The sequence below is a fragment of the Pelodiscus sinensis genome, chromosome 3, assembly GCF_049634645.1.
Source record: "Pelodiscus sinensis isolate JC-2024 chromosome 3, ASM4963464v1, whole genome shotgun sequence".
Taxonomy (NCBI): domain Eukaryota; kingdom Metazoa; phylum Chordata; order Testudines; family Trionychidae; genus Pelodiscus; species Pelodiscus sinensis.
The window spans coordinates 114,197,202-114,221,062 of record NC_134713.1 but is presented as its reverse complement, the minus strand read 5'-3'; the positions used below and the strand labels follow the sequence as shown (position 1 = coordinate 114,221,062).

General features: G+C 41.6%; 1 protein-coding gene across 5 annotated transcripts in view; it reads left to right on the top strand.

Moving 5' to 3' along the window:
• Positions 1-23,861, top strand: part of AGPAT4 (1-acylglycerol-3-phosphate O-acyltransferase 4) — an 89,770-nt gene that overhangs the window by 35,275 nt on the left and 30,634 nt on the right. For 2 of the 5 annotated variants that reach the window (XM_075924573.1, XM_075924572.1), the window contains exons 3-5: positions 18,902-19,071; positions 21,283-21,357; positions 21,825-21,881. In XM_075924573.1, coding sequence (XP_075780688.1) covers positions 18,902-19,071; positions 21,283-21,357; positions 21,825-21,881 — 302 coding nt within the window. The remainder of the gene's footprint in view (positions 1-18,901; positions 19,072-21,282; positions 21,358-21,824; positions 21,882-23,861) is intronic. The other 3 variants (XM_075924576.1, XM_075924575.1, XM_075924574.1) reach the window with 2 other exon arrangements.

The window sequence follows — 23,861 nt, the reverse complement described above, 5'->3', positions numbered from 1 at the left end:
CGGGGACTGCCTGTAGTTCCCATAACAGAAGAACTAGAGGACACCAAATGAAATTAATGGGTAGCAGGTTTAAAACTAATAAAAGAAAGAAGTTCTTCACACAGCGTGTAGTCAACCTGTGGAACTCCTTGCCAGAGGAGGCTGTGAAGGCTAGGACTATAACAGAGTTTAAAGAGAAGCTAGATCATTTCATGGAAGTTAGGTTCATAAAAGGGGATAGAAATGGTGTCAGGGGATAGAAATGGTGTCCCTGGCCTCTGTTTGGGTGTGTCTAGACTACATGCCTCCTTCGACGGAGGCATGTAGATTAGCCAGATCGGAAGAGGGAAATGAAGCCGCGATTAAAATAATCGCGGCTTCATTTAAATTTAAATGGCTGCCCCGATCTGCCGATCAGCTGTTTGTCGGCAGATCGGGGCAGTCTGGACGCGATGCGCCGACAAAGAAGCCTTTCTTCATCGGCACAGGTAAACCTGGTTTCACGAGGCTTACCCGTGGCGATGAAGAAAAGCTTCTTTGTCGGCGCATCGCGTCCAGACTGCCCCGATCTGCCGACAAACAGCTGATCGGCAGATCGGGGCAGCCATTTAAATTTAAATGAAGCCGCGATTATTTTAATCGCGGCTTCATTTCCCTCTTCCGATCTGGCTAATCTACATGCCTCCGTCGAAGGAGGCATGTAGTCTAGACACACCCTTTGTCAGAGGCTGGAGAAGGATGGCAGGAGACAAATCGCTTGATCATAGTCTTTGGTCCACCCTCTCTGGGGCACCTGGTGCTGGCCACTGTTGGCAGACAGGATACTGGTCTAGATGGACCTTTGGTCTGACCCAGTACGGCCGTTCTTATGTTCTCTCTCTCCCCTCCACTCCTGTGAGAACCTTTTTGTTTTTACAACTCCCCTTCCATGGAAAACTACCAGGTTCAAAAATGGATTCCAGTACCAGGTCATACGTCTTCCTAGTACCAACCACTGATTAAATTTACAAGACAAATAAGGCTGTGTACAAGTCATTAAGTTGCTCAATAAGTCTTTAGGCTTCCTGGGCATGCGCTCATTAGCATATTTAAAATATGAGCAGACTCACACTTAATATTTCTAATATTTGAGCATATATTCATCAAAATAGGATATACAGAGTAAGCACATTGTAACATTTATAGTGCTAGGTTTCATGAAGTATTTTGTCCTTGCCTTCTCTTATCTCCAAAGCTAATTTGCTGAGTGTGTTGTTTTGTTTGTCCTTCTTCCTCAGTCAGGAGGATCCCCCACCCCATAGATCAGGGGGTTTCAAACTTTTTTTCTTCTCATGATCCAGTTGAAGATAATTGTTGATGCCCATGACCCGACATCATTTGATTCGAGTGTAGGCTCTGAGGTGGGGTTGAGGATGAGAGCTTTGTATCCAAAGATCTTTTCACATAGTGTGTGTATATGTTTCATGGTGAGTGGTGACCATCGTGACACCGGCTTTCGTTAAAGATCTCATTTGATTTTTCTTTGTTGAAACCAGAATGTATGCCCCAGCATCAGGGTGTTCTTATAATCCCCTTCATCAGCTGGCATTGCAGGGTACTTGAGAGCATAGTCTCTGCGGCAGCACAGCTCCGCACGAACCCCAGTATTGGCTATGGAGAGATTCCTTTCCACATTCTGAATTGTTCTGCTGAAATAAACCAGAATGTGACCCCAATGGTGGAATTAAACCACTTTCTCAAGGTGCCATTCAGTGCTGTACAAGAGTCTTCAGAGGGGCCTAGGCCTTGTGCGAGTATCAGCTCAGCGGCGAATTAACTCTCTCCTTCAGTGATGACTGGGCCTCTTGCTGGCTTTATGCATGTGGGTAAAGTTTACCCTATTTAATGCTAGTGCTGCCTCACAATGGGTGCACTTAGGTTTTTAAAAGGAAACTGAAGACTTAAAAACCATGGTACAGTTGTGTGAACAAATGCTTAGTTTTTAAAATGTCTTGGCTCCTAATCTGACTTATAAATAAATTAAGGCAGTGCTAAATAACTGTTCTTGTGTCTTCAAAGGGATATTATTACATCTCTGGGTAAAGTTACTTGACAAATTACAACTTACAAATTACTGTTTGGGGAATATAAGGGTGGGGGAGGGTGCAGGATGATTCTCACCCTTATTTGCTGATGGGAGCAGAAATGAAAGGGGGAAAACATTAGATGCACTAGTCAAGTTCTCACCTACTATCATATGCCACAAGACCCTCTCCTCTCCCGCCCCCGCAGTTCCAGGAGATAGATATAGATTAAAAACTAAGGATGTTAAGCATTGACTAATTGAATAGTTGATGCATTTTGCATCAACTATTCGATTAGTTGATAAGGCACCTCCGCCTTTGAAGTGTAGCAACAGCCCTAGGGTCGTTGCTACACTTCAAAGGCGAAAGTGCTGCGTGGAGCCCGGGGTCTGGCCTCTGGCTTCAAACGGTGCTGCTGCTTTGAAGTACCCACCCCTTCTTGCCTCTATCACAGGCGGCGGGGGGGAGGGGTGACTAGTTGACTATCCTGCCAACTATCCAATAAGCATTTGCTTATCCTTCGCATCCCTAATATAAACCATACAGAACTGTGCTCCAGCATGTGCAGAGCCCTTACATGGAAGCTCTGCATCCTGCTTCCCTCAGTGGAAGGAGCAGAGCTAGCTCTGTCAAGCATGGCTTCTATGCTGGGGGTTTGCCCTTAAGTACCGATGGTAAAGTGCACCCTTTGGGCTGTTTGTAGATTTTAATTGTTTCTGTGACCTAAGAGCCCCTTTAAGACAATTAGTAAAGGGCATGCTCAGTGCACACTTGAGTAAGCATTTAGCCAAATGGTGTCTGGTAAGGTATTGTATTAGTAACTAGTGATACACTATGCATCGATGCTCATCACCAGTCTATGCACCGATTGTCTCTAAGGATTTATGTATGCCAGTAATATGTTCTTAAAACCTGTTGCGGAGGCATGTTGCTGTGACAAACATAGTTGTCCTAGACAAAAGAATGTCATTTTAGCTGTTTGCCCAGGTCTTCATTGTACATTGAGCAAGCTGATGCTGGAGACAAAGTACATCAAAAGTAAATACAGTAATTTTCACCAAAATTCTGTATCAGAAGTAATCAATTTATTTTTTGTCAGGGTCCAGATTTCTTGGTCAATGTAGAGTCAAGGTCCAGACTCTAGTGGAAATAATAGAAAAATAACTAAGTAAAAAATGTTTTGTGCTTTATTCGTGTCTCCAGTGATTTGGATTTGGCTCATGGTCCACCTATTGATGACTGCTGGAGCCTATGGGTAGTTCGTCAACTGGCATGCAGAAAGAGTGTAGTCTGAGGCCTTGTGTTCACACTCCCACATGATATTGCCATGCGACTTGTGCAGAATAGATCTTCTGAAATGTCATTTGAAAACTAACATACTTGTCAATAACATTGTGCAATAGAAGCTTCAGGGGGTAGCCGGGATAGTCTGTACAGAAATAAACAACAAATGTGGTGGTGGTGGTGGTGGGTTTTTTTTTTAAATTGTGCAATAGGTATGACCATACTGAATGGGGAATTATGGATAGTCACTGATATTCTGCTTTAAAGTCTGTGACATAGGGGGTTGATAGACTTTCTTATGAGGAAGGAAGGAGACCAGCACCTCAAACTAAGTCTGGCCAAAGTCGATGGACTATTCATTCTTATTGGAGATTGCCAGAAGAAAACAATGTTATAAAATGGCAGCAGGAAGAATCACATTGTAGCACACTGGGGATCCTTAATCAGGATGAAAGGCATATCTCCCTCTCCCCCAAACTTCAGGAGAGACAGAAATTACTTCTCAGGGAAACAACTTGGCCCTGGGCACAAAGGCAGATTTTGAGATGTTAGGACTTTGGATTTTCCTTCATCTCAGGAGACAAGGAAAACTAGTGCCCTAGATTCTGTGAGGATCTTTATTAAGGATTAGCTAGCTATTGCTGGAAAAGAAAGATTGGAAACTACCTTGAACAAAAATTGTGTAGCATGTTAGGATAGGTCTTGGCCATTGGAATGCATACTTTTACTTTTGTCTGTTTAGCAGTTTCTATAGTTATTCCTTCTACTTGGTACCATTTAATTCCTTCTACTTGGTACCATTTAACTTATGTCCTTTTGTTAAACAAGTTTTATTTTTATTACAAATAAACCTAGTACTTAGCTTGACGCAAAGTAGTGTTATCCAGTTTGTCAATAAACTGTTACGTATAGACTCATTGAAAGAGCAGGGAACTTACAATTTTCTGTAATTGTTCTGTGATAGGGGCTGCATGTTGCAGAGAAACATCTGAAGAGCTTGGGGGCTAGAGTTCACTGATAGTTACCTGCTAAGCAAGATTTGAGCTGGAGTACCTTAGAGTTTGGTGAGGGTGATAGACTTGTGTGACATTGAGCTGGCATGCAATCTTCTCTCCAGCAAAGCACTCCCTTGCTGAGGCAGAGAGCTAACACTGGCCCACAGCTCCAGCTTTCCCCAGCAGCATGTTACCTCCATATGTAGTGGGTGGGTGGCTTACCAATTGTAGAAAAAGTGGTAGTCCAAGTCCTGTTTGGGAAGTACGCTTCCATTTCGTGTCATCGATACAGCAATCTCTGGCCTATAGGTAGATAGAGAGGCTGGACAAAGTAATGGATGCTGGAACCTTACCTGTTGATCTCCCAGACTTCTCACATCATTCATTTGGAAGACCAAATCTATTTTTTTGGTTGTAAATTCCACTCTTCCTATTAGCATGTAACACAGATTCCTGTGCCAGTAGGTGTACTGAAACTTGGAGTCCAGAGTTGCTGTGTGGGTCAAAGTGAACAATGTTATCCCCATATCATAAACTTCACCTAAACCCATAACATAAATCCACTGAAGACACTGAACCTTATTTTCCTCATATCCAAACAGCGGGGCAAGATCTGACTCCTAGAAAGTTGGACTGAAATTTCTCCTGTTTGAAGTGCACTGTTGATATTACGAAACTATGTAAACATACTTTTTTTTTTTTTTTTTTTTTTAATAAAACCTATTGCTAGAGGCCAAGTGATGCAGTGGAGAGAACAAAAGGGTGGGAATGAACAAGGGATTTTTCACCATGCTGCCATTGGGTTGCTATGCTCCCCTCGTCTCGCTGTGCCTCTTCTCCTCCCCCCCCCCCCTTCCATGCTTTGCTTTGCTTGTTTAGAATGCAAGGAACAAAACTGTTTCTTTTCATGGCTGTGGCTTACTGTGTAGGGGCAGTGCCTAGCACAGATGCCCCCTCCCACTTTGGTTGGAGCTGTTACACTAAAAAAAACAGAAATGAATGAGATGTTTAGCTGAGCAGAGGTGAACTAAGGGAGCAACTTTATCTTAGAGGGACAGTGTGTTCTCTCATTTGACTTCTGTACAGCTGCTGGAAGGTAATTACTAATACCTCCATTTGATGCCTCATTAATTCTTTAACAAGAATTCATGTCTAGGCCTTCAGGGATGGTTGTGGATGACTTTGGAGGCAGGAAGTGTGTGCTTGATTCTTATCTTTACCAGCAGGTTAGATTACCTATTGGAAGACTGTTGGCTTGTGCAAATGCTGGTAAAGGTTTGCTGAGGTATTGCTGAAGTCCTTGGGGAGGAGAAGTAAGAGAAACCTTTAGATGTGCGATAAATATGCCTTGTGTACTGATGTGTTACCCTTTTTGACCCCTTTGGGGAATTAATCATGTATTTCAAATCAGTGTGCTACTGTACGCTTGTGTGTATAATATAGCTTAATTATTTGTCTGAGACTGGCTTTGTTTCACTTTTGCAGGAGAATGTGGAAAGGTTTGATCTTTGAGGATCTTGTAAGGCAGGAAAGTGCAAAATAGAAATAAAGATGCAATGAAACGTGAGACAGAGTTTGCAGCTCTTTTGGGGAGAGCTATTTAATGCGCACATAATTTGGGGCAATGGCTATGAGAGTGGATCTGGATTTTCCCCAAAGTTCGTTTTATTTCAACCTATTGAAGAAAAAGGCCACAATATTCAAGTATGTATCCAAGTGTCAGTGGCTCTGAGGCCTTTTTAAGTAAAGGTTCAGTTCTGTTTGTTTTCAGTGAATGTACATTACAATAATCCATTTATGGCTGAGATTCCATACATACAAAAGTCAGGTAAGGTGACTAATTACACGTCCACAGGGATTGAATCTGGCATAAGGATCATTCGCTCAAAGCTGTAGACTTGTACTTATAGAGCCAAGGAGACCAGTCATGGGCGGTGGGTATCCTAGGCAGGGGAAAGTACTGCTTTCCCGAACGGTCTCATCTGGCCCCACCCATGCGCCACCAGAATCCCCCAGAGCCACTTCCCTAGCTTGCTGTTGTGATACCAGAGGCTGGTGCAGGCAAACTGAGGGCTTTACCACCTGTCTTCCTTCAGCTAGGGCCACTCGCTGTCCAGTGCAGGAGCTGGGAGCTCAGCCGCAGGGAGGGTCTTGCTGGTCAGGGGTGCAGGTGGCACAGCTCTAGTCCTATGCCATGCTTGCTAGCCAGCTCTCCTGAGCTCTGGGGCTGTGGGGAAGTTGGGGGCCCTACCCTGGGACAGGGAGGGGCAAGGGCCAGCAGTTACGTTGCAGCAGCAGGGGGCGAAGGCTGGACAGGGGCCAGCAGGCCACCGTGTGGGGAAAGCACATGGGCTCTGGTGGGTGGGGCTGGGGGATTTGCTTCCCCAAGACATGGGGTCACCCCCCTATGAGACTAGTACCAGATATTTCTGAAGGAGGTGTATAGGTTTATAATAGGTAAGTATATAATAAGCTGCTGAAATGCTTCTGTATATTTGAGAGGAAAAACACAGATTAAGGTGATATCTGAGCTAGATACGACATTCCCAGAGACCTGAGTTCTGGTTGCCATGGAATCACAATTTTGAATTTCCTGCCTTTGTGCATATAAACTCTGTCATGATGTGGCACTAGAGTATCTGACACATCATTTAGTCATCAACTGATCAGTGTAGGAGCTTGGCAGGGGAAGGGAATTGGACAATGGCCATTCATGATTTCAAAGATTTTATTTTTAAAATAGTAGCAGCGAGTTCTCCTAATTTCTATTATCAGTGTTGCAGCAGGAATTCATCTTTTCAAATTACAGGAGAACCTCCGTTTCAAACACTTCGGGAATGGAAGTGGTTTGTAACTACGTGATGGTTCTCTTAAAACTTGCAACTGAACATTGGCTTAATACTGCTTTGAAACTTTTCTATGAGGAAAAATTCTTTTAGGCATCTTAACTTTCTGTGTTTGTTTCATTTAAATTTCCTTACTTTGTTAAATCTTAAACTTTCCCTTTATTGTTTTTAGCAGTTACATTAAACAGTATTGTACTGCAAAGTGTGTGTGTGTGTGTGTGTGTGTGCGCTTCCTGACTGCATATTTCCGGTTCCAAATGAGGGGTGTGGTTGACTAATTCTGAAGTTCTGCTGTACTGTTTTTCTCCATGGTTACAGTGGTTTCTGGCCCCTGCAATCCAGTTGTCATCAAGTACTTTGCTACATCTCCCTTCCTGCTGATTTGAGAGTCACTACACATCAAGTAGAAATTCCCTGTCTGCCGTGTTTGTAGGGTTTATTTTGTCTGATAAATCTAAAAGTGATTTGGAAGCATCTTGAGTAGCAGGGTCACTTGAACATTTCCTGCAGACCATGTAGCTTTTCTTGTTGCTAATGTTACTTGAGAGGATTGAGGGCCCATTCATTTCTCATTTAAATAAACTCTTTATTCACATAACTAAGCAAAAACCAGAGAGAAAAGGGTTTCTGTAAGGATCAAAGCAGAAATAAATTTTAGTTTTGCAACTTTTTTTTTCGGCAGCTATAAATCAGCATTACTCCATTGTAGTCAACAATATTGCATTGATTTATATCAGAAGAACTGGCTCAGATATGTAAATGTGAGTAATTTTCTTTGCAACTAACTTGTCTGTGTACTATAAATCAAGTAGATCTAGTATGTATTTCTGACTGTTGCAAAAACACATTCCTGTTTTTTAAAAGTACATTTAGGTCTTTCATTTCTCAGTGTATTTTGGGGTTTTTTCTCTTTGCATTTTTTGAGAAATCACGTTATGGGTTACATAGTTTGATGAATTGAGTTTGCCAAAATGGAAAGAAAATATTGCTTTCTCCTGTCATTTCATTTTAAAGAGCAGGAGAACTTGTATTCCATTCACTTTTGTATGAAAAAGGGACACTTCATATACAAAAATACCAGATACCCTTATAATAAGATTCTCTGATAGTAAACTGCTGCCTCATAAAGCTTCTCTGTATAGTGGCTGGCATCAAATTCGTAACACATCTCTGCAATACATTTAATCTTTTCCTGACAATTGCATCCTATTGAGAGAGGCGCATACTTAGGGTTTTTGGTTTTTCTTCTGAGGAACCTTGAGGTGTGTAGTCCTTGAATGTCATGAAGCCACCTGACCTTACTGTATACTGTTAGAATTGCCCTCATGCTACTTGATGTGAAATTTTATAAGGGATGTTTCTTATTTGGAAGGAGATGTATGCATGGCCTACAAAAAATGGGCGTGTCTATTTCTCGTTTCATGCTGAAAAAAATCTTCTAAACTTTTTAATTTTCATCAGTCATGAATTTTTAACATTCTTAATACTTGATACTAAGTTTCTCCATATCCTGCTGATACTATACAATCCTATGTATAATTATATCCCTCTGAGTCCTAAAATATGTAATTGTTTCTTTAATGCTATTATATCTACCCTCTTATATAGGGCTGTAGTTGCGAAGAACACAGGGTGGAAGGAGGCGTTGTCAAAAGGTTTTTTAAGGTTTTGTGATGGTGACTTCCTCCAGCTATATTGTTAGATCTGTGACAAGCCAATGCATTTAAGGTGAAGAGCTATTGTCTCCTTTAAAGTAATGGAAGCATCCTGGATTGCTGGCTGCTTTTCTTAATTAGCTCAGCCTTAAAGATGTCTCCATTAGTCAGAGTCCTGTTCTCCAGAATTAGGCAGCATGTTCTCTCTTAGGGTATGTCTAGACTACATGGCTCCATCAACGAAGCCATGTAAACTAGTTTACCTGGCATAGGCAAAGAAGCGGGGATTTAAATAATCCCCGCTTCATTAAAATAAACATGACTGCCACGCTGTGCCATCGATCAGCTAATCCAGCACAGCACGGCAGTCTAGATGCGGATCTGTTGGCTGGGGAAGCCTTTGCCAACCATTTCCTTATGCCTCCTTTCATGAGGTTTAGAGGATCAGTCGGCAAAGGCTTCCCCAGCCTACAGATCCACATCTAGACTGCCACATTGGCACAGCGTGGTGGCCATGTTTATTTTAATGAAGCAGGAATAACATTTCAGGTTTAATTTTGTCCAACGAAGGTACAGTAAGTGAAGTAGATATTAGGTTAGTCTGAGATCACAGATTAGTACATTTCTAAATTGCAGTCATTGGAGGAATTTTGAGTTCAATATACCTTTAGTTATATCTGAGAAACATTCCATTTTATAAAACAATGACTATACCATGAGCCTAGTTCTGTAGTTCCCATTTACTGTAATCAGGGCTATTGAATTTATTTTACTTTGATTTAGTTTAAGTAAAAAAATCCATTTTTACACATAGTACCAATTATTTAAAATTACAAAGCCAAATACACCATTGTCAATGTCACCAAACAGTGGCTTTCTGAAATCAGGGGTGGCGGGAGGGGGATGGCAGCGGGAGGCTGCTTGATTCAGTAAAAGCTGCAGAATTCATCCTTGAATGAATTTATATTCCTAGAACTGAAAGGGACTTCAAAAAGTCATATAATGTGCTCCCCAGCGCTGATGGCAAGACTAATTATAATCTAGACCAGTGGTGAGCTATGAGCAGCCTGCGGGCCTGATGTGGTTTGCCAGGATTAATTCTTGGTGGACTTCCAGATGCTTTATTTACCTGCACATCCGTAGTTACGGCTGCTCAAAGCTCCCATTGGCAGCAGATCATCGTTCCTGGCCAATGGGAGCTGCAGGAAACAGTCTTCCAGTCCACACTGCTTCCTGCAGTTGCCATTGGCCTTGCCTCACTTGCTACTCCTTGTAGTAAAAACCAGTCAGAGCTGCTATGTGTAGAATTTTTTCCCCCTTCACTTCCAGACCCAAACCCATGGGAAGACTTAAGTGCTCAGCAGCTCAGGGTGTCTCTGCTCTGTCCCCTCTTGTGAAGAAAGGGGGAAGACATCTTCTGTACTCCTCCTTTGTTCCCCTAGTCTGGGAATGAGCATTGGTGGGGCTGAAGAGCCCCTGGATCTCCCCCTTCCCCCACCTCCTGTCTGAAAAGAGAAGAGGGGTGAAGAGCCAGAGGAAGCAGAGGTGAGGCTGGAAGGGCTGAGCTAACTGCTGAGCAGGAGACTGGTAGGTGTCTGACTGAGAGGGCAGCATTAATTGTTTTTCATTCTGGGAATGGGCAGGGAGTACAAAAATCAAGACAGACTCTTCCATCCCCCCCCTGCACCTCCCAGTCCCTCCCGCCAAAAAACAACCACCCTACAGTCTAGTATTTAAAGAACATGCAAACACGATTTTTGGAGGATTTTGTGTTGTGGTGTAGGTCTTTTTAAATCTCTTGAGGTTGGCAATACTGCATGTACACCTGCCCAGGGTGGGTGTGAAGCACTCCTTAAATCTAAATGCAAGCATTTTTCATAGATGATGGGAAGTAAGGGAGCTTCCTGAAAATAAATACTGCCATGCTGTCTGTCTGGACCTCACATCTGCTACATGAAGGGGGAAAAAGGAAAGTTTCCTTCCTTTCTCCAATTATTCCCTCATAAGGAGGAGGTAGAATTTGTTCCATGCACTTGTTTAGAAGCACAGCTTCATTTCTTTCCCCTTAGATAACTTGGAAACATTACTGTTGGGAAGATGGGTCTTTCTGTAGAATTTTTCAATTTTTTTGGTTTACAGAAATCGAAATTTGACCATATTTCTATTCTGAAATGCCATGATGTCTCATGAGAGCTGTAGTTTGTGCACGACATACACCCATTCTCTCTTCTAGACTTGTCCCTTGTCGGGCTGCATCTCTCATGACTTCTGCAGCTCTGTTCTTTTGGGGAGGGGAGGTGGTTTCTCATGGCAGACATAGTCAGTATGGGGGCATGAAGCAACAAAGGTCCGATGATGGACTGTATCATATTCCATCTGAAAGATTGGATTTGGGGCATTTGCTGTCTTTTTATTTAGTAGTAGTAATTTTCTCTGAAAAGCAGAAACTTTTGTGACACTGTTGAAAAAGCTTTTGAAAAGTATAGTCAGACTGTTCAGTTAGCCTTGGCTGTGCATTCTAGAAGGCATGTTTGACCAATAAGTTGCTGTGCAGTTTGTAGCATGGCTGCTTTGCAAAGGCTTAATTGGTGGTGTGGAGAGGGTGATAGCTAATTTGCACTGGTCAACAGCAGTGCAGAGGTGGTGGATAATGTGTGTGTGAATGATCTTGCGGTATTGAGCTGCCATGGCAAGATGCCAAATAATAAATTATTGCGGCAGTCTGTGGGAGTAAGCTGGTAGTGTGATGCTAGTCAGTTGTAAATTGTCAAGGGACACTCCATAGTGACCATCACAAAGAGTAAAAGTTCTAGAGGAATTGTTAAAAAGGAGTGGAAAGACTAAGGGGGCAATGTTAAGAACTTCAAACAAATAAATAAATAAATATATATATATTTTACATTTTTAATAAAGCATATGGTGTTACTCTGGGACGTGTTCTACAGCAGTGGAAACTAGCGTGTCGATAAATAACTAGACAAGCAGGAGGCAAAAGATTTAATCCTGCAATATTTTAACTAACAAATATCATCCAGGTAGTACAGATGGAGTATTTAAACTCCGGAATGTATTTGAGGTTGAAAACCTAGAACTATAAAATGCTACATACACATGAAGTACCTGTATAATGAGCATCCTGATGTATTTATTTATAATCTCAGTTCAGAGTACTTAAAAAGGGACATCAAGAATAAAATAGGATGACTTGCATTAATAAGGCTTTTATTTGTACAAGTTTAGATGTCTTCAAGTCACCAATGATGAAATGCAGTCTAGAATACTCAGATGAGATTCAGGAGATATGAACCCTTAACTATTACCTTGGAAAAACTATGGAAGATGGCAGAAATTCCAGAAGACTGGAAAAGAGCACAGAGAATGGCCATCTATAAAAAGGGAAATTATAACAACCCAGGGAATTACAGACCAGTCACCTTAACATCTGTACTGGCAAATAATTAAGAATTGATTTACAGACATTAGAAGATTATAAGCCGATAAATAATGGCCGGCATGGATTTGTCAAGAACAAACCTGATAGTTTTCTTTGATAGAATAACAAGGCGTGGGAGAAGGGGGAAGCGGTGCATGTGGTATAAGATTTTGGTAAAGCATTTCATATAGTCTCACATGGTCTTCCCATTAATAAACTAGAGTTACAACCTAGATGGAGATACTTTATGGTGGGTGCATAACTGGATAGCCTTTCTCAGAGGTATGAATGGTTCACAATCTTACTGGCAGGGTGTAATGAGTGGGGTTCCGCAGGGATCATTTTTGGGACCAGTTCTGTTCAATATCTTCCTCAATGACTTAGATAATGGCAGAGAGTAAACTTATAAAGCTGCTGGATATATTTAGCTGGGAGGGGTTGCAACTGCTTTAGAAGATAGGATTATAATTCAGAATGATCTAGACAAACTGGAGAAATGATCTGAGGTAAATAAGAAGGTAAAAAGACAAATGCTAAGTACTACACTTAAGAAGGAACAATCTGTTTTATGCATACAAAATGGAAAGTATATAGGAAGGAACACGGCTGAAAGGGATCTGGAGTCACAGTGGACAAACTAAATGAGTCGTCAATATCACACTGTTGCAAAAAAGGTGTAATTCTATGATGAATTAACAGGAGTGTGGTAAGCAAGACACAAGAAGTAATCCTTCCACTTTACTCCATGATGATTAAGCCTCAGCTGGAGTATTCTGTTCAGTTTCGGGGTCCCCATTTTAGGAAAGATGTAATTTGGAGGAAAAAGTCCAGAGAGGAGCAACAAAAATGATTAAAGGTCTAGAAAATATTACCTGTGAGGAAAGAGAAAGAATTGGATTTGTTTAGTCTGGAAAAGAAAAGATTGAGAGGGAACATAACCGCTTTAGAAGTACCTAGAAGTTTATTACAAGGAGTAGGAAGAGAGAAATTCTCTAACCTCTGATAATAGGACAAGCAGCAATGGACTTCACAACATGGGAGGTTTTAGGTTTGACATTAGAATGTTTTTCCTACCAGGTTAAACTCTGGAATAAATTGAATAAATTTGAAATCTCCATCATCGGAAATTCTTAAGAGCTGTTTAGACAAACACCTGTCAGGGTGGCCTCGATCAGGGGTGGACAATTTTTTGATGGGGAGCCATTCCAAGAATTTGGTAAGTTGTCTAGGGCTGCACTCTTCTGTGATATTAATGGAGGTGGTGTGGGGTCTGTGATGGAGGTTTGATGCAGAAGGGGGATTAGGGTGTGGAAGTGAGTTTGGGTGAAGAAGGGTTTTTTGACCAGGGCAGGAGAGGGAATGCAGAGTCCTGGAGTAGGTATTGGTGCAGGAGAGGGTTCTGACCTCTAGGAGGTTGTGACGTGTAGCAGGAGTGCAAGGGATTGAGGTGTAGTGTCTGGGAGGGAGTAGAGATGCAAGAGTAGGGTAGAAGATTGGGGGGAGAAAAGGGCTTGGGTGCCAGATGCAGGCTCTGACTGGCAGGCACTTACCTGGGTGCTCCCAACCAGCAGCCAAGCATGTGCCTCAGCCAGGGTCCCTGCCTTCCATGCCCCTGCACCAGCAAGGGGGTTGTGTGGCTCTGAATGCTGCAAGCCAGGAGGGGGAGGGGTATTTTGCTTGCTGTCTGCCCTGCAAACAGTCAGCTCCCATTGGCCAGAAACCAACCAATGGAAGCTGTGACATTGTCTGGGAGCAGGAGCAGCACACAAAGCCTCTTCCTCCTGGGCTCGCAGCATTCAGAGCTTCTCTGAGCAGTGTGTGGGGCAGGGGCCCTGGCTGAGGGTTTGGTGGGCTGTATTTGGCCCATGGGCTGTATTTTTGCCTCTACCTGATGTAGATGGTACTTGGTCCTGCCATAAGTGTAGGGGACTGGACTTGACATCTCAAGGTACTTTCCAGTTCTGTGATTCTGGATAAAATGTAGTTTGTTTGGAGTGCCTCATACCCGATCTCCTGTTTCCTTTGAATTGCTTAAATTAAACTTAAGCAATGACATTAGTAGCAATAGATAAGAGAATGAATTGACAGATTTCCCCACTCTTCCTTTCATTAGTTGGACCTAAAGCTGAGCAAAATAAAACAAAAAATCCTTCCTCTTTTTGTTCTGCCTTGCTATATAATCTTGGAGATGCTATCAAATTACTAAGGCTTTAGTTTCAGTTCTCTCTCTAATATTTTACTTTCAAGCAAAACTCAGATAAAAATGGAAACTACAAAAGATACAGAATTTTGAATTGGAATGAAGGATTTTCTTAGACTTTCTTAGCAGAACATTTCTGGAGGTTTTAACATTTATTTTACTCATTTGTGTATCTTCATAGCGTTTGCACTAAGATAAAATAGTTCAATCTGTGTTGGAAACAGATGATTTCCCAAAGAGTAACATGTAGAAGCATTTATTCTATAAACATGCTTCAAACCCAATCTGCAGTGATAACTATTTCTCTGTCAGAAAAGGACAAGAAAATGGATCATTAACTTTTGTTGCAATGGTCAGAGGTGGACGTTATGTTTTGGTTATGAGTAAGCGGGGAACACAAGTCACTAGCAAATTTTATAAAACACTAACTAGTCTTCCCATGTTACGATATTGCTGTCTGGATGGAGAATGCTATTAGGCTGAGTTCATTATTAAACATCCAATGTGGCATTTTCTTCTCTGAGTAGGATGTCATCACAAAGTTTCAGGCAATTAGTTACCAACTGAAAAAGGAATGTGTTTGTTCGTGATTGTCCTAGTTGTCGGTGATTTTAGAAAACCAATTGGAAAGATTTCAAAAGTGTTGAAACTTCAAAGGCTGCCAAGATTCTAATCTCTTCCAGGAGTGGGAACTGTATGATGAGGATGGATCACTCGAAGTGCCCGGTTCTGTTCATTACCTCTGGGGCATCTGGCATTAGCCACTGTTGGAAGACAGGGTACTGGCCGAGATGAACCTTTGGTCTGATCCAATATGGCCATTCTTATGTTCTTGTACTATACAAGCTGGGGTTAGTTGTGTGTGTTTGTTTGCTCTTTGTTGTTTTTGTTTAACTTGATACAAATATCTCCTTTCTTTGTTTCCCTGACAACCACTCCACACTGTTCTTAACAATTGTTCTTAGATAGCATCTGTTCCTGGGGGAAAATACCAGCATAGGAATCTAGGTCTCCCACTGATGTCAACAATGATAGAAATGTAGCCGTGTTAGTCTGGGGTAGCTGAAGCAAAATGCAGGACAACGTAGCACTTTAAAGACTAACAAGATGGTTTATTAGATGATGAGCTTTCGTGGGCCAGACCACTTCCTCAGATCAAATAGTGGAAGAAAGTCACAACAATAATTTTTCCTTTCAGAGTATATTGCCAATCCCAAGCGATCAAAACTGAAACACTACAAGTGGGTAAATGTTGTGGTTCTATTTGTCTTTTAGTTTCTGAGACTTTAGGGCAGTGGTGGGCAGGCTGCATACAGCCCACTGCGGCTCCACCTGTGACCCGGAGACCCCCTGTCTGCTACCCTCCTTCACACACTTTTGCGTCTGAGTCCCACACTCTTGTGCCTCCACATTCCCTCCCAGGTGGTTCATGTGCTCCGAAGGTGGGTGGAGGGAGGAGGTGTGGGACTATGGTGCCCAGTGCGTGCGTGACATGTATGGGAGGGTAGCAGACGGGACCAGGCGGCTGCAGGTGGAACCCCGGAGGGCGGTGGCTTGCTTTGGCCAACTAAGGTTGAAGAAGGGCCTCTCAGGGCTCACTATTTTTGGTGGCCTATCGCTGCTTTGGGGTGCACTCATGTCACATTTTCAAGTTTTCCACAACCAGGAGAGCTAGACATTTTAAAAAATATATGTTGAGATTCTCATGCAGTCTTCTGGCAGGATGGGCTTAACAAAGAACACTAGTATCAGGAGACCCACCATATCTCTCTGATAGTAGGCAGCTCTGCAGTGAGTTCAACGTGAGCAACATTGGACCATTAGATTGTAGCAATATACAAGGAAATAGTTGTCCCTTTCTATTTACATCCAAATGCTAGTCTTCACTTTGGATGCTTGCAAATAGATTCCTGCTTTTAGATACACTGCTTTTATACATCTCTGGGCCAAATTCCAAGATGTATATCTGATGATCGCTTAGTGCTATTCACTCACTGTGTTAATGTAGTTGGTGGAGCATGTGATGTAGATACCTTTTTATAGCCTGCCAGTAGGGTCTGTGCAGGGCAGATAGCACAACACATTAGTAGAGCTTAAAAATCAGACCCCTCTATCGTACTTTACTGGCAAAGTGCAGGCAAACTGTGAATGTAAAGGTATCGAAGTTACTGTCATGGGGTTGAATTGATGCACTTTTCCAATGCCTCTGATTATGACCCTCTTTCTCAAACCAAATCTTTATCTATTCGCTCTATTAAAATTTTCGAGTACCTAAATCCCTAAATACATTTGAGTTAACGTAGACGCTAATGAGTCTGTCTCTTTGAAAGTCAGTGGAACTTAGTACTTTTTGAAAATGGGATTTAGGGGCTCTTGACAATTTTACCTCAGGCCCATAGTAGAAAACTTCCACCACTGTAACTAAATTGATTCTTTTTGTACCAAAGCAAATCCTTAAGATGAATATACTTCAGCTGAAATTACACTTGAACTGGTTTACTTTAATGTGGTTACTACTCCTAACAGCAATGTTGCTTAAAGAAGCCAATTTTTGTTTGCACATAAACATTTCTACAGAGTTTGCAACGCCCCATATTGTGGGGTTAAGTTTCTCCATGGTTATTGGAATGAAACACTAGCTGTAAATCGAAGTGAAACTGACTCGTTTTCATTGTCCAGGCTGAGAAGTTCAAAAACTTACACCAAGAGCATAAGCCAATTTGAAGAATTGCTTTTAGTTTTAATAACATACATTAGTGAAGTAGAAGATATAGTTTATTTGCAAAAGTGTAACTGGACAGTGTCCATTTAAATTTCACTTCCCCATTATTTCCCTTCATCTGCACCATCACACACTATTGATTTGCCTGTCTAGGGCCTGATCCAACTCCCATTGAATTCAGAGTGAGCCTTTCCATTTTACTACAGTGAAAGGTGGCTTGGGTCCCTAATTTTGATCCAAATACATGGAGTGGCGTCATCAGAGAAAGCTACTGTTAGAGTAGCAGTGTGTGCAATCTTAGACGAAGCTGGCAGCAAAATGTTTCGCAGTGGTTCTATGAAATGGGTACTTGCATGGGATGGGCCATTCCAGTGCTCTAGAATATTTGACATGCAGCTGCTAAAATGTTGGCTGGCTAGCCCCTCCCCATGCTGTATTAGTACTGTTGGACGGTGTGCTGCCTGTCTGTCAGCAGTGGGGAAGACCATGTCCACAGTGTGCTCTGGCTCCGCTGCAGATGGGAGCAACACAACTGCTGTCGCATGCAGAACTGGGCAAGTGCTTGAAGTGACAATTATCACTCATCATTTTTTTTGCTGTGGGCATTTGAGCCAGCCCAACTCAAAAGGTAAACCCTGTGGCTGTAATCTCACCTGTTGGCCTCTCTGCCCAGCACTCTTCTGTTCAGTCAGCAACATCAAGAACAGGCTTCATCATGTGGGCACAGAAACCGCCTGTTACCGAACAAGGTTTTGTTGGCATTGATGGGATATGAGATTCCTTCTATGTATCTAAAGAAGCAGAGGGCCAGGAGGTAGCTATCGTAAGTCACCATGATGAATGGTGCCTTATGAACACCCTAGTACAAAATAATTGAATAAGCAATTCTATTTTTCATATTGCAGATGAGATGAAAAGCCCTAGTGTTTGAGCCTAATATAGCAATGCTCTGAGCACCCCCAAAAACGCTGCTGAAATCAGGCCCTCTGTGCTATAGGTAGACTTGGCCAGCTTTGTTTGACTCTCCCCTCTGAATTTCCCACAGTTGTAATAATTTTAAAATAGAATAAAACCACAAATAAATATCCATATTAATCAAAATCATAAAAATAAAAGAAAGAAACAATGTCAGGTTCAGACAATTATTTAATGACAGACATTTGAGATTCAAAAGGTTAACTTTATAACCATTTAAAATGCAAATTGTCAAATCATATGTCAAAATATACAAAGTATCCCTCAATCCACTTCATATCTTCTCCAGCAGCATTTTTCTTTGCCAGTCTATAAATTTTGATGATGATTGATTGGAAATATTGTCTTAATTGTTTTGAATATGTACAAGGAAATCTACATTTACCGACTAGCTAGGCTTGGAAGGATTAGATTTTTAAAGTTGATTGACCCCAGCCTTCAGTGTTTGTAGAGTGTAAGCAAGGTGCCCCTACAAAATGGAAGCAGATGCCTGCTTTCCTTCCACACGCTTTTAAAAGAAAGAACTTGTGTACTATAGTGTCATTCTACTTACCTTCCATCTAATGGTGCACCTCCACTCTATGCCCAGCTGTCTTGAGTTTGTGACTGATGCTTGAAGGGTCAGCCTAGATGAGCTACAGTCATTTCTTTTGCTATACCCCATAAGAGGTAAGCATTGCTTCCATCATAAGTGATTTGTGAGCGCACATGTGTTTTATATATTCACGTTTGTTTGTTGTTTGTTCCAGAGATGGTGATGTTGCTGGAATGGTGGTCAGGCACTGATTGCACCCTCTACACTGACCCAGAGAGTTACCACAAGTATGGGAAAGAGAATGCCATCGTAATCCTTAATCACAACTTTGAAATCGACTTTCTCTGTGGTTGGAACTTTTGTGAAAGATTTGGGGTTTTAGGGGTGAGTTTTGATTAGCATTTAAACCAATTAATTTTCACCTTTTAACTTGTACAATACAACTTGATATTAGTGTTAGCAAAATGAAGGGGAAAGAACTATCTTTCCTAACTTGGAAAGATTTCCATCGGAGGAGAGGTTGACAGGGTTAGGACTATCCAGAAGAAAGATGAATAAAAGATGATGTGATGAAGGTACACACAAAAATGAATAGTGTGAAGAGGGTCACTAGTATTCAAAGAAATTAGAACATCACATAGTTTAAACCAGAGGTGGGCAATAATTTTTAAAAGGCGGCCACTTCATACAGTTCTGTATGGGACGGGGGGGTGGGGTCAAGAGACAGTTCAAGCTCCTTCCCACAGATCCTGATTGGCCTGGGAGTAGAGAAGTGCATGAAGTCTCTCCCCTCCCCTCCCCTCTCTTCTCTCTTCCCCCCCCCCCCCCCCCACTCCTCAGGACTGAGAGAGAATTGCCAGCTGTTTTAAAACATCCAGGGATTCTCTCTCCCTAGCTGCCATATGCCCTTGGTGGGGGAGAGGAGACATCACACTCTTCCCCTGTCCCCAGGTCTGGATTGGCCTGGGGGTGGGGGAGCAACAGGCTGGCTCTGGCCCATTGAGGTCTCTTTGCCCACCCCAGATTAAACTGATAAAATGTATTTTTAATGTAGAACTTAATCTGTGGAACTCATTGCCACCATATTTCACTGAGCTCAATGATTTAGGGGAATTAAACATTTATTATGTTTAAAATAGCCACAGTTATTACTTCCTGGGATGTGAATCTTCATGATTTCAGAACAGAAGACAACCACTCTAAGTATGTCTTCACTACATAACTTGGGTTGTCAGTACCTAGGTCTGAGCACCCATCTTAGCCTCACCTGGGTATGAGCCCAGTCACTGCAAAGCCATCCTGAAGTTACTGTGTCCTCACTGGTGATACCCTGGGTCTCACTACGATTTCTGGGGGCACTTCCCATGGTTCTTTGTGTTGCAGGAAACTGAGGTGAACTCCGCAGTTGTTTCCCAGTGAATTGTAGGAGATCTTGACTGTCCTGAACACACAAATGAATTGTGGGCAGACACTGGAGGACTATTGGCATTCGAGAGATTTAGCTTTCGTTCTCATTGCAAAATGGGTGGATTATCAGCATGAGTAAGCTAAATACTGAAAGAGAATTTTACAGTCCCAGAAAGTCAGACAGAAAACCTTTCTAAATCCAGAGAGTTTTGTTTGTGGCAGGAGGCCAGTTAAGGGCAATATTTGAATTGGAAACTGAATTAACTCTTCAGTGAAGACCTACCCTAACTGCTAAGGGTTAGGAAGATAGTGTCTGTCTCTCCACAAGCATGGTCCAGTAGTCCATTATGTTGATTTTGTGTCCTCCTCTTAAGCGTTTGCTACTGACCACTATCAGAGCCACTACACTAGAGTTGGCTAGAGTTGGTCTGACCTGGTACCTCATTTAGTTTGTGCTAGAGTATGGGAGATGGGGAATTTCACTGAGGTGAGAAAATGTGAAACCCCCTGTCCTGAGCTTCTGTAGCACTTTATCATAATTGTACAGGATTGGCGCTGTTGCCTGTAAAGTGACCTAATAATAAAAATGCCCTTGTCATGTGCAGAGGCAGAAAAAATAGAGAACTATTACCAAAACTCCTCAGGCTGTCCATTTTATTGTGCAGCTTGTAGCTCTTGAAGCTCTTATCATGCTTGGGACTTGATTCATATCCCTTCCCCTACCTTACTCTGTGTTCTCAAGAAAGGTAATAGATATAAGAAAGCATAAAAGAAAACTGTCATTGTCATAAATACACCAGGTGCTGTATACCCAGGCATGGATCTTTTCTGTCCTATTACTAACTCGTGACACTGAAAAATGCAGATCTAAATGAACTACTAAATTTATATTCCTTAGAACATTAAACATATCTTCCTTAAAGTATTATTTGTATTTGATTTTTGTATAGAACTAATATCTAAAGCTCAAACTCTCCTCTTGATTACACTGATGCAGCATTGCTGAATTGGATGGCACTAGTATAACGAAGGAAATTTGTGCCATGGGGTTAACCAGTTTTTCTGTTTCACTCTTGTCTCCTAGTAAAAGCCAATATTTATACTGCAATATATCAATGTCTTTTTCTTATGTTTGACCTGGTTTATTTCTTTTATTACTGAATGTTTGTATCTTTGCCTCTGCTTTAGACTTGGGGGAATGGATTTAAGAGTGCTATATTTTTGAAATATAGGAAACCAGATCATCAGAATATTTCACAGCAAGTAAATTTACATTTCGTGTATTTGCTGTTAGCAATTTACAGTTTCATTAAATTTATCTTTACTTAAGAAACATTGACACTAAGCAGTTTAAGTTGTCTTCAGTTTGTGGTGGTCATTGTTCAGGCTGTGTTGGTTAGCTAGCTGGGACTGGACAGAAAAATATCAAGAGGTTTTCTTTAAGTGGATGAGTATGCAAGACTTGTACAAATCTCAAATTACGTTTCTGTGGCTATATAGATGTAGAATTAAAATTTGCTTTCTGCAGGCATTCATTCAAGTCGATCAGATATGTTTTTGTAACTCAACACCCAAGTGCTTAAACAAAACTATTATTTGCAGAGCTAGATTGAGTAATGAAGAAATATATCCTTTCTGTTATCATCCACTGTTAATCCCAGTAGGCATCCTTATTACATATGCTATTGTTACTATAGTTCTAGAGCCTTAAAATCTCTCCTTTTTTGCAGGAAGGTGATACGTGCAGTCAGCCAGTGGTGTTTAATGGAATTTCACCTACAGGGAAGGTGAAATAAAGTTACAGGAGAGGATTTGTAAATTGGTTTAAAAAAAAACAATTGTTTTATTCTGTGTTCTCCTTTTTAAATTCATGCTTTCCTTAATTCTTTTGTGTGTGTGTGTGTGTGTGTGTGTGTGTGTGTGTGTGTGTGTGTGTGTGTCTTTTTAAATGATATATGCACAAAGCAGATTCTAGTTCTATATGCTGGCAGAAAGGATGGGCTAATTTGTATAGTGCAAGTCTAATTTATTCCTCCCACAAGAGAACAATCTTGTTAATGTAACTCATTGAAAAACTTCCTTCCTGTAGCTAGTGCTTTGTAATTAGAGACTTCCTTCTACACTTAATACAGACTTTTGGCACAAAATAGCATAAGATACTTTAGTTTCTTTTCATGAGCATCTGAGAGAAATTATCCACTCCGGTGCTGAAAAGAACTTTTGAGGGAAGCCGTTGGCAAAAGAAAACAAGAAACAAAGCCAGTGTAGTCTTGAATATTAACGTACTGAACAAAACTGACATGTCTATATTGCTTCAGCATACATTCCTTATTGCTAGCATGGGCAATAACTTAAATACCTTTTAAAATCTCATATCAGCATGTCATTTTCTATTTAGAGAATGTACCAACCCATGGAACTGTCAGCTTTAGCATGTGCTAAGAAAGCATAATTAAACAATTGGTGACAGAAATGGCTTAACCTTCACTGTGTGTCTTGGAGGCATAACATTTGTAGACTTATAGATTAGGAATAATTAGGTCATGTACTTTGACCTTTTGCATAACATGCAGAATTTCACCAAGTTACTACTGTATTGAGCCTATGGTGGTGACCAGATGTCCCAATTTTATAGGAACCATCCTGATACTTGGGGCCTTATCTTCCACCCTGTCCCAATTTTTCACACTTGATGTCTGGTCACCCTTACTGGCCCCAATGATTGTTGAAGCTATGTTGCAGTGGCCTTGTTTCAGGTCCTTCTTTCTGTTTCCTTTAATTTCTGCTTTACAGAACAGTACACATTGACAGGTGTACTCTAACACAATACCATTTTTCCCTAGTTTTGGGTAACATTTGGAAATCTAATTCAGGCCTGGCTTTTTTTTTTCTTCCCCTCTTTCAGATGCAATTGAAGGCGTTTGGCTTTGTTTTGTAAGGCTATGTAACTACAGGCAGTCCCCGGGTTACATGGATCCGACTTACATCAGATCCCTACTTACAAATGGGGTGAGGCAACCCCGCACTAGCTGCTTCCCCCCCAGCAGACCAGGGAGAGGTGAAGCTAGCGCCCCCCCGAGCAGACCAGGGAGACGCGGAGCGGCTTTTCTCAGCAGACACCTCAGCTTGAGAATAAAGGACTGAGGGAAGTGAGGTGTGGGAGAATAAAACTGAGCTCTGGAGAAATGTTTGGCTGGAGTTTCCCCTACAATATGTACCAGTTCCGACTTACATACAAATTCAACTTAAGAGCAAACCTACAGTCCCTATCTTGTACGTAACCCGGGGACTGCCTGTAGTTGGAATACCACACCTTTTCCTGTGTTATGGTTGTGAGAGCTGAGATTATCTGAGTTAATGGTTCCTAGATTTAAATATTGGTCAAACTACTTGCAAGGAGGGCTCTCTTCCATTGCTGCTGTGAAACATCCTGCATTTCTTGATTGTTTGACACAGGGCAAAGCCCCCTTCTAGCTTTTGAAGGAGGGAAGCCTTGCAGTGAGGTGGGTGTGTATTTTGAGGGATGGTTCCTTTTTCTTTATGTACACCAGCAGATTTTGTGTACGAAATGTAGCAGAGAGATGGAACTAAAAGACTAGTTATTTTAACAGAAGAAAGGGAAAAGCAATACTGTATTAAGTCTCTAAAAGTGACCAGTTCCTTCCTCGCTTGCTCTCTTTACAAAACTGAAGTTTCCTGTATTCATGCAGACACCTTGACAGTGCCCAGCAGTCATGATGTAAATGTGGATGTAGAGTTCTGTAACA